This window comes from Hyperoodon ampullatus (genome assembly GCF_949752795.1).
Source record: "Hyperoodon ampullatus genome assembly, chromosome: 10".
Lineage (NCBI taxonomy): Eukaryota > Metazoa > Chordata > Mammalia > Artiodactyla > Ziphiidae > Hyperoodon > Hyperoodon ampullatus.
The window spans coordinates 105,347,356-105,361,452 of record NC_136923.1 but is presented as its reverse complement, the minus strand read 5'-3'; the positions used below and the strand labels follow the sequence as shown (position 1 = coordinate 105,361,452).

Below are 14,097 nucleotides of genomic sequence, written 5' to 3'. Positions count from 1 at the left end.
CCTCTGCGGGCACCCACAGGTCTACCAGGATGACGCAAAGAAGCTCTGTCAGGGGGCAAACTCAGGCCCAGACACTCCCAGTTTCAGGTCTACAGGCCTTTCCTGAGCCTGTGCTGTACTAAGTCCTGGGCAGAGCGTTTTAGCATAAAATCTATACTTTCAAATAAGTTTTCTTCATCTGCTGTATAAACATGATACAAGATGATGCTGGATTCTGTCCAAATGTTTTTAAGTTCCTCCAGAAAACTGGAAACAAGTTCCTGCTTTAATTTCACAGTTCGGTTTTCAAAGACATTAAATAAAAGTGAGTAAACAAAAACAAAAATACTGTATGTATATATATGTACATACGTTTATGTACACACACATACATAAACGTAAATTCCATTTTTGGTTTTCCCTTAAGTTCCTCAAATTTTTATTAAAAAGAATTGAGGAATTTAAGGATATAATGCTGAAGAAAGGCTTTATGCTCTAAGACAGAAAACAAAATTTGCCAAACTCTTTGCTTTTCTATATGAGAGAAGTAAGGCCTGGGTTTAATTATGCCTGTGATAGTCCTACATTATACAAATATTTATTAAGTACTGACCATGTGCAAGTCATTACAGGACCACAAAGATGAATGTGACAGTATTCTTACTTTAGCAGAGGAGATGCCATATACATAAAGAGCTAGGAGACGAATAATTAAAAACACTAATTTATGGAGCCCTTAGTTCGTGTGAGGACCTATGTTAAGCACTTTCTCCAATGTTCTAACTCATTCAATCCTCTGAGGTAGGTGATTCTGTGACTCCACTCCACCCACAGCTGGCTGCTCATGTGATCAGAGTCCCGGCTTCTCAGACCAAACTCTTTGCCCCAAGGTGAGGAAGCACGGGTTAAGGGCACAAAGGGAACACAGGAAGGGCTCTAGAGCACAAGAAGAGTGTTTCTGGTTTGGAGGCCAGAGGCACACCTAGGTGGGCAACATCTTGTCGGGGCCTCAAAGGACGCAGAAAGTAAAGGAAAACGGAACATTATTTAGGCATTACTGGCTAATTTGGCCAAACCAGGTATGTATTTCACCTCAAATCTTATCTATCACAGCAAGATATGCAATTATTGAATTCAAGATCAAGAAACTAAAATTGGCATTTCGACATGTTAAATGAACAGATTTTATACAGGACAGAACAACAGTTCTTCTAATGATTATCATCCTTAGGGTTTACCATTAGCTCAGCTAACTGCTTTTTCAAAAGTAATGCAAACTTTAACCAATAACCCATTCCTGAAAAAATAATCATAAACTGAATCTAAGTTAACGACATATGAGAGTAAGTAAATTTTACACTAATTTACCAGTTGTCAATTTAAAAAGACAAAACCCACTTTTATTTTCTTCTTTAGAGTAAAGTCATGGCAGATGATACCTATTTTCTCAGGTCTGAGCAGCTTGAAGGAGACTGTGGAGGTTCCTTTGCCACCTGACTTGGTTGTGACAATAATGTCTCCTTTGTCGTTCTTGGCCTGTCCCACGCGACATACAATTTTACTTGCAGACATCCACTCTGCTGTCAGAAGGCAATTATGCCCACAAATTGTCAGACCTGAAAGTAAAAGCATGCATGCACATAACAAAGTCCAAAAGAACGGCTATTTCATGAAAAGACAATTCTTCTGTTAGTATCGCCAGGCCTTTTTCATGAACTGAAAAACAGAACTAGAAATGGCATTTCCTGGTTCATCAGTTAGTTATTTCTATTCTTGAATATACCCAATATTATCTGCAAATAAACGACTGTCTCTACTGAATTTGTCTATTTTTTCTCTAATATTTAAGACTTCTTTTAGATTATATTTAAGTGTCTTCAAACATCATTGGAATTAGAAAATAATAACCATAATAATGTCTAGGCACTCCAGATTGCTTAACTATGAGAATCTTAGATTGCTTTCATAGGTATTAGAAAGGAAATTATTGTTATTTTTAGAAGTCCAAGTTAGTGCTATAAAGCTCTAAAGTGTGTTAATATAATAAATGTGTACATCATTCCCTAAAAAAAATATTTATCATCTTCCTGAAAATAATCTGCACATACTTTTCCTAGTGTTCAATTATATATGATACTACAGAATGAACTAAAGTTGGTAGTTTATGTTAAGCACAGCCTGAAGTCTGTTAAATCAGTAACTGTTCTCAGGCATTACTGGATTACTAGTGCATTTTTCACGTCTGCACATCACTCCTCCAACGGCAGTCCATGCTGCCTACATGTTTCCCTCATGGTCCTGTCGCTGTACGACACTCTGCTCCCCAAATCTCAGCCCACGCCTGGCGTCTCTGCCCAGACCCATGTAGACTGTGGTGCAGACAGGGAAGGCGTGGCCCCAGGCAGAGGACCACCATCCCACCACGGGCATTGCTGCAAAACAGAGACCAATGTGATAAACATTCATGGAGAAAATAGACCAAAGTGTATTCAGCAAACACCCAGACACTCGCACTTTCTTTTCTCCTCATTTAACTTTTGATACTGCTCGGCAGTCAAGTTTAGCAAATGCAAGTTTTTTTTTTTTTAATCAGATACCAGGAACACCTCAACTTATGCCAAATTCGGTTGAAAAAATGTAGGGAGGGATTTAAAGCACTATTTAGTAAGAATGTTATATTAACCATAAAGGAATAAAAACAACTCCATTTTAAAGACGTTTATTGAAATAATTAATTTCAGAGATTTCCCTAAGACATCTATTACTATTTATTCATGTAAGGAATTCAGTTTTTCTAATGACAGCACTTCAAAGTTCCTTTAGGACTAAGTTTTCCACTGGCTTTTTAAATGTGTAATGACATTTACACATTTTTAAATGCATTCATAATTCAAAATTATTTTTCAAAATGGGAGTGTTTGTTAGTTTTCTTGATACTCAACTTTTAGTATGAAAAATTTAAGCCATTTAAGAGGTTGAAAGCACCCCCTGAAACTCCTCTCCATCTCCAAGGTAAGCCTGTGAAACACTTCAATACATACAGTGCTCAAATAATTTTTATGTACACATATATCACCCTATGTATTTTTTTATATAAATGGGAAATGTTTTAATTTATGAACTGTTTAATTATAGATGGTATATATTTCAATATCACTCCAGGTCAATACATAACTTGATATTTTTAAATTTTACAATATCAAAAAGATTTTTGTGATTTAAATACTAACTTTAGAAAGGAAATAACGCAACCCAATGTCAGAACTTAATGTATTAAAGTTCCTAATATAAGTCCCCTGCTGGGGAGCTATTTTATGATTAAAACTGAGAAATGGGAGATTTCAGATATACAGACATAAAGTCTTAAAAACATGTTCAGATGAGCAAACATGTATGATATCCATAATGATGCAACTTTGGGAAAAAGCACCCGGAATAACAGTTTATTCATCTCGTTGTAGCTGCTATCGAGGTTCCTCAGATTTAGTATCTGTTCTGCATTTTAACTAAAAAAGTTAATAATCACCATATAATTTAAAACACAGATTTAAACAGATCATTTTAAACGCATGGAAATTAAATAAGATCATATGATCTATTTCTTAAACATGTTTTGCCAAGAAATCTGCTTCATGAAATATAACATCTTTTTTTTTTTTAAGTAACTTGTAGAATTCCAAATAAAGTGTTTTCGTAGTATTTTACTTGGCTACTGTAGATGTCACCGGAGTTATAAAAATGCTTAAATTATTTAGTAGGCTAAGTTTGCTTTTTTAAAAAGTGGTTTCTTGGCAATACATGGGCAGGCTGAAAGCTGAACTAGCAAGTTTATAAAAGTCGTGCGCACTCAGTCAAACAGGAATCGCACTGCCTGAAGCTAAAGCGAGATCAGCATCCACACAGACGGGCAGCAGTCACGTGTGAGGGCTCAGTGACTGACGGTTAAACTGAACCTCCGTCTAGATGGTCTATATCCATGAATTCTAGGGATTTTTCCACTTTGGATAAAGAACAACCTGGAATGAGCTTTGTCAAGAACCAAGACATAGGATAAGAAAGACTACCTTCATAAGGATAATAAACTTAAGTTTTATTTACTGAAGAATCAAAAACTGTAGCTAGAGAAAACAGTACAAAATGAGACATAGTTAAGTAACACTAGTGAAAAGAACGAGCTGGGGGGGGCAAGACTCAGTAATTAAACATGGTGCCCAGCTCTAATCAACTTTCTCTTTTCCAAGGGATTTCTGGATGGCCAAAAAACAATGTGTCAACCAGCAGCTATAATGCAAGAAAAACAAGCTCCAACTCATAATCTGTAGTATTTACCAAGGGGTCCTTCATAAATTAAGAAATGAGTCAAGAGAATGTCTGAATCCAAATAAATTAATGTGTGGGAAATCAGAATACACATTCAGCAGCACATACTGAGGTGCCTCCCTTCCTTATTCTGAATGTATCTGCACACCCTCATGCAGAGTTCACGTGAAAATAACCCAAACTCACCACACACTGATATTTATGGTTTGCTCTCTATCCTGGCAGTGCTTGACACTCATCTGTGTTTTAAAAAAAGCAATGATAAGGCTCCATCTTTAGAGACTGAGACTTAGCAGCTAAGGCAAGAGCATTTTTTTAAGTTCTAGAGAAGATGAAGACAAGCCAGGTGAGAACCACTGACAGACCAGAATAATGAAAATAACCAGCAGGAAAGGGTCTCTCCCAGAGGAAGGGGGCACACTGCAAACCAAAATCAAAAAAACACTTACGCAGTGCCAAGTGGATGCAGAGTGTTCTATCGCTCGCATCCTTGGGCTTAAAAAGATAAACAGCATAAACTGATCCTAAAAACTAAAATGTAGCTTGCTCTAAATATGTAAACATTAGGGGAGCCTAATGAAAACCGTGGGTGGGCATGAGTTTGTAGAGAGCCTGTGGCTGTTAAGTTTGGAGGCTCAGTGCTCCCGCCCTAATGGGCATCGGGTGCAGACAAATGCCCACAGGTCCCAGGGTGCAGCCGGGCAGAGCACACAGGCTCCTCTGGGTGGAGGGAGTTTAGATTTGGTTCCGAGAGCAATAAGGAACAGAAGAGGCCTAGTTCACCCAGCACCTGAGAAGAACAGACAGCTGTATGAGGGGAAGCCAGAAGAGCTGGGCGGCTTTTTTGGCAGTCTTGGCAGGAGAGGCCGACCCCGAGGAAAGGAGGCAAACCTCGGCTGTGGGGGACTTTCTCAAGGACCAGGAGAAAGACAATACAGGCAAGATCTAACAAAATAATGATTTTAACAGAAAAATCAGAAAACCAAATAATTCTTTCATTTCTATTCAGATCATCCTGTACAGACCTCAGGGGTGTTTTTCTATCACCTTCACTATTTCAAAATAGTACATCTTGCCTCAGTTGCCCAACATAAAAATGCATTCACCATGAACACACAGCATCGTCCCTGCCTTTACCTATGAGGTCAGGTGGCCCAGTCCCCAGGTTTTCTCCCCTAATCGTGACCTTTGTCCACGGGATTCCTTCATTTGGAGAGATGCCTGTCACAAGGGGGGGTTGTCGTGTTCGAGACATTCTGCTTGTTGAGGAAAGTAGAGGTCAAGCTACAGAAGTAATCTGTAGAAGAGAAAGGAAAAAAGGGTTAGTGCCAACTGAGGTGAGCAGCAACTAGAAATGCCAGAACTAGACATTCGGTACCAAAACACAGCAGTATTCTGCAAACATACAGCGCTGGGTTTTTTAGCTGTCAGTTAGCCTGTCTGCCAACAATTCCTGCACATGAAGGTGACTAAGGACACTAGCTAGTACTGGGAGGGAGACATCGAGAACATAAACTTCTGATGCAAGGACAGACAGAACCTAAGGTCCCCCTGAGCTCCATGCCACCACCTGCTACACCCAAAGTATATGCTGGAAGCTCCTGAAGGAGCACATTCTGAACTAATCAGATTCATAAAATTAAAGAACATCTCCATTCAGGTGTACTGAATTTCATTTTATTTTTGTATTAGACTTAGTGTAGCAACTCTTTTAAATGTGCTCAAATCAATACACTGACATTTTCGACACGCAGACAGGAGCAGAGACTTGCTAACTGTCCCAGTGCGGAGCCGGCAGAAGTGCAGCTTCTGAGTTCAGATGCCCTGCGCTCTAGTCCTGGCGCTCTAATTCCGCTCCAAACCTCTGTTTGCATATACGGACACTGTGGACAGCAACAGAACCTTCCATAAGGCTACAACAAAGACCAGGTACATAATCCCAGCAGAGGAGAGCACCTAGTGCACAGCAGGCAACCAGGAGACGAGCAAACCTCACTTAGAAACCCACAGAACTCTTCAAGGGCTCAAGGCTTCAGATGCTCCAGAAGACAAGGGAAGGGTGGGTTCAGAGAACAACAGCTGCTGGTTGTCTGTCTTTTCACAGAGCCAAGTTAGACAGTGGCCCCTGCCTTCACCCCACCGTTAGCCAGATCAGTTCAATCTCTCACGAAACCAAACAGAAGGGACCAGGACTGAGGGACAGACACCAGGCACAGAGAGGAGGGTGCCAACCCTCTCACCCAACTCCATTCTGTCCGGGTAACAAAAATCACTCTGGAGAAACTAAGGAGCCCTGGAAAGAGAGAACCGAAGACTCTAACATGGAAGGGTCCTCCCAGAAAGGACTACTTGCAGCCCAAGGAAAAGGAAAAGCACAAGGAAAAGCATATACACACCAACTCTGCCCATGCACAGACTAAACAAGGAGCTGTCACAGCCTCATCCTAAAAGGCACAAGGACAAAGACTGTAAGGTAGTCAAGGAAAATACGTGAGTGAGAGATGAAAGTCAGATTAAAAAAAAGATCCAGGGCTTCCCTGGTGGCGCAGTGGTTAAGAATCTGCCTGCCAATGCAGGGGACACGGGTTTGAGCCCTGGTCCGGGAAGATCCCACATGCCGCGGAGCAACTAAGCCCGTGCGCCACAACTACTGAGCCTGCGCTCGAGAGCCCACGAGCCACAACTACTGAGCCTACGCGCCACAACTACTGAAGCCCACGCGCCTAGAGCCTGTGCTCTGCAACAAGAGAAGCCACGACAATGAAGAGCCCACACACCACAATGAAGAGTAGCCCCCGCTCACAACTAGAGAAAGCCCGCGCGCAGCAACGAAGACCCAACGCAGCCAAAAATAAAAAAACAGACAAATAAATTTTAAAAAAAGATCCAGAGGAAACAGAGATAAGGCTACAGGCTAAAGTGCTTCCCTGCAAATTACGATGAAGTACTACTAATCCAGGACGTCAGAATGTGACTGTATTTAGAGATCGGGACTTTAAAGAGGTGGTTAAGGTAAAATGAGGCCACTAGGATGGGTGCTGATCCCACAGGACCGGTGTCCTTATACGAAGAGGAGATGACGACACAGATGCACACAGAGGGACGACCACGTGAGGACACGGGGAGAAGGCGGCATCTCCAAGCCAAGCAGGGAGGCCTCGGGGGAAACCAGCCCTGCCCACACCTTGATCTTGGACTTCTAGCCCCCAGATCATGAGAAAACACATATCTGTTGTTAGAGCCTATGGTACTTTGTTATGGCGGCCCCAGCAAATTAACACAGTGGATAACAGGAAACTCTCTCTCTCTCTCTCTCTCTCTCTCTCTCTCTCTCTCTCTCTCTCTCTCTCTCTCACACACACACACACACACACACTTCAAAAGTACTGTAAACTTTGATCCCCAAATAAATATCTGCAGAAGGAGAAAACTCTTATGCCTAAAAGAACAGGATGCCATGAAAAGGAATCAATCCAAGAATAACAGCTCTTGAAACTTTCAAAAGAGGCAAAAGAAAAAAGATTTATATTGTCCTGTTAATGTAAGAACTGACCGTTGGTTTAACCGAAGTGGTAATAAGGCTGCAAATAGGCAGATGTGTATCTGGGAAGAGGGGGAGGGAGTTTTAAATTTTATCCAGAAGTGACTATCCAGATATTGGCAAATTAGCCACAGAATCTGGAAACATGGAAGTGGGTGCTGGCAGAGTGAGCTAAACGAGTCTGGGCTGTGCTGGATAATAAAGAGGTGACAGACCTCTGTCCCTGGTTTCTGGGAGGGAGACTCAAACTCCAAGGAGTGTCTTGGCTCTTCATGAACCCTCAGTACCGTTCGTACGCAGTGCTCATGGCAGCCCAGTACCAGGACTGCCAAACCAGAGGCAGCAACCCTGTGATTAGAGGGCTGGGGTTCTGAGCTAGGTGCCATCAGCTTGGCCTCCTCTGAGAAAGGGGAGGGGGCTGGAGACTGAGTTCAATCATGCCTATGTAAACTCGTTTAACGCAATTAAAACAGCAAAACAACAGCAGCAAAAAGCAAAGAACCACAGGAGATCACTCTGCCCCTGTTATCCCTTCGCTGCAACCCCCCCTCAGCAAACACCGGAGTCAATTCTCCAAACTACAGATCTAATCAGCATTCCTGATTCAAAAAAAACATCTTCCCACTGCTCAGTGGTCTCCAGTCCCCACGACATCCTTAGCATCTTATTAAAACCTGTCACCATAAGACTCTTCTACACCCCTAGGTCATCCTCAGTCATTTCCCTCACCCATCTGACACTAACCACACAAGCCCACTCACCTCTTAAGAACCACCAGGTACTTTTTATGCCTTCCTGATTTCATTTACCTTATTTCGACTAAATAGAAAGACTTTCCAAGTTTGTTAAATCCTTACCAATATTTCAAAGTCAAGCTTAAATGTTACCTTCTCTAAAAAGTCTCCCTGATCCCTCCTCCTTCTATAACACTTTTGTTACCTAAGTGTTACATACATCTTAGATGCCAAGTCTGTATCTCCTCATTGAAAACACATAATATTTAATCAACTCTACTTTTCTAATACCTGTCATACAGTACCTGACACACAATAAACATGCCAGATGACTGCTGACAGAAATTGAATAAATGTTTTCTGAATGTTCATGGTATCAATGGAATACTGGAATTAAAATAGGACGAAGAGGTAGGTACAAGGGGTAGAGAATAGGGATGGGGAGACGTATTAGGTATACACATGAAAAAACAAAAAAAAGTTTAAAAGACACTTGTATACAATAGCATCAAAAAGAATAAAATACTCAGGAATGAATTTTACAAAAGTGCAAAACTTGTACTTTGAAAATTATTTTTAAATGTTGAAAGAAATTAAAGACCTAAATAAACTGAAAGATGTGGACAGGAAGACTTAATATTGTTAAGATGGCAATACTACCCAGGGTTAGGGTTAGACCATTTTCAAGGTCACATATCCAATTCATTGTAAAACAGACCAGACCCTTGGTTTCCTGACTCATAGGAGTCTGATACTGCTCTTTCCTTTAGAGCATCCTGCATCTTACTAGGTCATCTGTGTATCTGCTAGTCACATTCTAAGAATCTTAGTTGTTTCTTACATGGCTGGGGGCACTGGCTCATCCTGCTGTGAAATAGAGTTGAAATCAGAATACCTCTGGTCTCAAAAAAAAAAAGGGGGCACACACACACACATACATACACACACACACACACACACACACACAAACAAACAATTAGGACAAGACACTTTCAATTTACTCCCAATTTTCCAAATCCATTTTGAATGTGTTTACAGAGGATCATAAATCTTACCTATGTTATCCTCAAAGTTTGTCCAAGTAAAACAAAGTAGTGTCTGGTAATAACAGGTAATGTCTGGGCCACTATGGAGAGTCATGAACAAAAACTATGGTCTATTTTCTTCTTTATGACTGAAAAGTACAGCTCTGTTCCAGATATACACATCAAAGGCACCTGAAAATCCAGTGTTCATTATATTGGTTCATATGCAAAAATTAAATGGCATTTCCTTACCATGAAGCATCACCTACATATCCCCAAGCATGGACAAACCATTATCTCAGGAAAATCAGTGAACCATTTAACTTACAAATATAAGAATATGTACTTTTTACACTACAATGTCCACAACACACACAACAAGTACCTACCCACAAAATATGCACTCAATAATTATCTGTGGAATGAATTCTGGAAAGAGATGTCTATTTTCAACCCACCTCCACTTAGAAACATCCTGCATTATAGGTAATGTTTTACATTTAAAATCACAAATAAATGAAATACATTACCATCACTCTCAGGAAAAAGTCTAAGCCTTAAGAGAATTTAGTTTCTGAACATGTTCAGTTTCACAACTCATGCCGAATTAACAAGGATATTTTTAAAGGAAAACTTTCATCTAGAGTTGTCATTAAGTGCCTATACATTTTCCTCACAAGGATTTTCCAAATGCAATAACGCAATAGTCTTTGAAATTCTGTCATAAGATCTTTCTTATATAAACACACTGAACAGAGGTTAACAAAAGTCTGACTTTCCTGTCATAAGCCTCATTTTTTAATTAAAACAATATCCAGCGTTTACATTATACAGCCATATAAGATAATGAAAGAGGTAAGGAATAAAAAGTGAAAGAACCTACCCTAAAATTACACACCACAAGCTAATTTTATCTTTTTAAAGTGGAATGACAGAGACAGGAGGTAAAGTAGCTATTACTTACTCATGTAAGGAAAACTGTTGCAGACACAGAATAAGCCATTTTTAAAGGCAATATCCTCGCCCAAGCACACTAATAATAAAGGATTAAATGATACAAATGGACAAATGATAAAGGCTGACAGCAGCAGAGTACTGTATTGGGAATTTCACATATATACATAGGTACACTTAGATGAGCTGCAAATTGTTATACACTGGCTCTTAGCCTAAGAACATACTCCATGCTTAAAACCTGTTAGGTACCAAACAGGGTTACAGATTTGCTAAAAAGGAATCATACAGAAATCTGCTGTGTTGCTAAACGCTAAAAATGAACTATAAGAGAAAGAAAGAAAATAGTCCCATTTAAAAACCACATCCAGGGCTTCCCCGGTGGCACAGTGGTTGGGAGTCCGCCTGCCGATGCAGGAGACACGGGTTCGTGCCCTGGTCCGGGAAGATCCCACATGCCGCGGAGCGGCTAGGCCCGTGAGCCATGGCTGCTGAGCCTGCACGTCCGGAGCCTGTGCTCCGCAACGGGAGAGGCCACAACAGTGAGAGGCCCACGTACTGAGGAAAAAAAATAAAATAAAATAAAAACCACAGCCAAAAGAATAAAATACCTAGGAAGAAACTTAACCAAGGAGGTGAAAGACCAATACTCTGAAAACTATAAAGCATTCATGAAGGAAACTGAAGATGATACAAAGAAATGGAAAGATATCCCATGTTCATGGATATGTTCAGAAAGAATTAATATTGTTAAAATGTCTGTACTACGCACAGCAATCTACAGTTTTAATGCCATTCCTATCAAATTATCCATGACATTTTTCACAGAACTAGAACAAACAATCCTAAAATTTGTATGGAACCATAAAAGACCCCAAATAGCCAAAACAATCTTGAGAACGAAGACCAGAGATGGAGGAATCATGCTCCCTGACTTGAGACTACACTACAAAGCTACAGTAATCAAAATAGCATGGTACTGGCATAAAAACAGACATACATATCAATGGAAGAGAATAGAGAGCCCAGAAATATACCCACGGTTATTTATGATAAAGGAGGCAAGACTATAAGATGGGGGAAAGACAGCCCCTTCAATAAATGGTGTTGGGAAAACTGGACAGCTACATGCAAATGAATGAAATTACAACATTTTCTCACACCATAAACAAAAACTCAAAATGGACTAAAGACCTAAATGTACGAAAACATAGGAAGTGCACTCTTTCACATTGGTCTTAGCAATATTTTTTTGTATCTGTCTTCTCAGGCAAGGGGAAAAAAAGCAAAAATAAACAAATGGACTACATCAAACTGAGAAGCTCTTGCACAGCAAAGGAAACCATCATCAAGACAAAAAGATAATCTACTGAATAAGAAAAGACATTGGCAAATAATATGTCTACTAAGGGATTAATATCCAAAATATATTCGTACAACTCAATATCAAACAAACAACCTGAATAAAAACTGGGCAAAGGACCTGAATAGGCATCTTCCCAAAGAAAACATGCAGATGGACAACAGGCACATGAAAAGATGCTCAACATCACTAATCACTGGAGAAATGCCACTCAAAACCACAATGAACATCACCTCACACCTGTCAAAATACCGATCCTCAGAAAGACAAGAAGTGTTGGCAAGGATGTGGAGAAAAGGGAACCCTCATGCACGGTTGGTGGGAATGTAAATTGGTGCAGACACTATGGAAAACAGTATAGAGGTTCCTCAAAAAAATTAAAAATAGAACTACTATATGATCTAGCAATTCCACCCCTGGGTATATATCTGAAGGAAACAAAAACGGTAATTCAAAAAGATACATGCACCCCAATGTTCATGGAACTTTATTTACAATAGCCAAGATACGGAAGCAACCCAAGTGTACATCAACAGATGAACAGATAAATAAGATGTGGTACATATATACAATGGAATACCACTCAGCCATTAAAAAGAATAAAATTTTGCCATTTGCAAGAATATGGATGGACCCGAAGGGTATTATGCTTAGTGAAAACAGTCAGACAAAGAAAGACAAATACTGTATGTTTTTATTTATATGTGGGATCTAACAAATAAAGCAAATGAACAAATAAAACAGAAACAGACTCACAGATACAGAGAACAAACCAGTGGTTACCAGCAGGGAGCGGGGGAGGGGATGGGTCAAATAGGGGATGGGGATTAAGAGGTACAAACTACTAGGTATACAAGAAATAAGTCACAAGGATGTAATGTACAGAACAGAAAATATAGGAGTATTTTATAATAACTTTACATGGAGTACAATCTATAAATATCGAATCACTATGTTGTACACCTGAAAATAATACTGTAAGACAATTATACTTTAACCTAAAAAATAAAAAAAAATTTAAAAAGCAATCATAATTCTGACATGTCTCCAGACTCATGTTAATATATCAAGAACTTTTCAACTACCTGGACCTGAATGGGAATAAACAGGACTAAGAGGACCCTTTTAGGAATTAACCAGGTAATAGACACTTGTCTGATTTCTTTTGATGTCGGTATGGTGTTGATATATTTACAGTGAATAAACATACACTTAAGAGTGATTTTTTTTTTTTTTTTAGTTAACGGAATAAAAATATATCACCATTATCATATGAATTGCAGGTCTAGTTTACAGCAAATTATATTTAGTGGGACAATAAAAACTACACTGAAACATTTCTGGATATAAGGAAGCACTTTTTCTTTTCAATGTGTTAATTTTTAAATTTATTTGTACAGTCGTGATTTTACCCTTAAAAAAATAATAATACTTAACAGAACCAAGGAAAGAAAATGGATCTGCATTAAGAAAGTAAGTTTTTTCAGTTTCTCTAGGTAGACTGAAAAAAAAAAAAGAGAGAGAGGGAGAACAGAGTGGTAGGTGCAAGGATCAGTAAATCATGACAAGAGAATAAAGCTTTACGTGAAGGGACCAATGAACTGTCCCAACGGCAGGTACAACCCAGAGACTTTTAGAATGGGAGCACTAACACTTTTGATTGGCTGTGCTTTTTTTCCCTCTCCCACTCATACTCCCAAACTTTTAATACATTCTCCTGCTCACACAGCACGTATACTGGCCAGTGCCTTTTAATAAGGAACAGAGCAGGTAGCTGGAGAAGGCAGAGCTGAGGTTGGCAACGCAGCAGAACCTGAAGTTAAAGCCAGAAGAGCCCGAGTCTAAGAGAACTCTCCAAAACTTGCCAGATATCTGGAGGGATGCTGGGCTCTCTACCCAATGTGTGATGGATAGGTGATCCAACTAACATTTATTCATGTTTTTTTTAATTAATAAGCTTTATTTTTAAAGCAGCCTTAGGTTCACAGAAAAATTAAGACAAGAGTACAGAGTCCCCAGATACCCACTGCACACCCCTCCCCCTCACACACACACACAACCTCCCTTATGATGGACACCCTACCCCACACTGGTATATCTACCACAATTCATGAACCTACATTACACATCAGTGTCACCCAAAGTCCATGGTTTACATTAGGGTTCATTCTTTTTTTTTTT

The 14,097-nt window shown here is 39.7% G+C and overlaps 1 protein-coding gene across 1 annotated transcript in view; it reads right to left on the bottom strand.

The window, feature by feature from the left end:
• The window catches only part of EXOC2 (exocyst complex component 2), a gene marked incomplete at its 5' end in the record, with an annotated part of 124,321 nt that extends 118,767 nt beyond the window's left edge, over nt 1–5,554 (bottom strand). Inside the window, 2 exons of the mRNA XM_079713058.1 lie at nt 1,419–1,595; nt 5,437–5,554. Coding sequence (XP_079569184.1) covers nt 1,419–1,595; nt 5,437–5,554 — 295 coding nt within the window. The remainder of the gene's footprint in view (nt 1–1,418; nt 1,596–5,436) is intronic.
• Between the last annotated feature and the right edge of the window lie 8,543 nt (nt 5,555–14,097).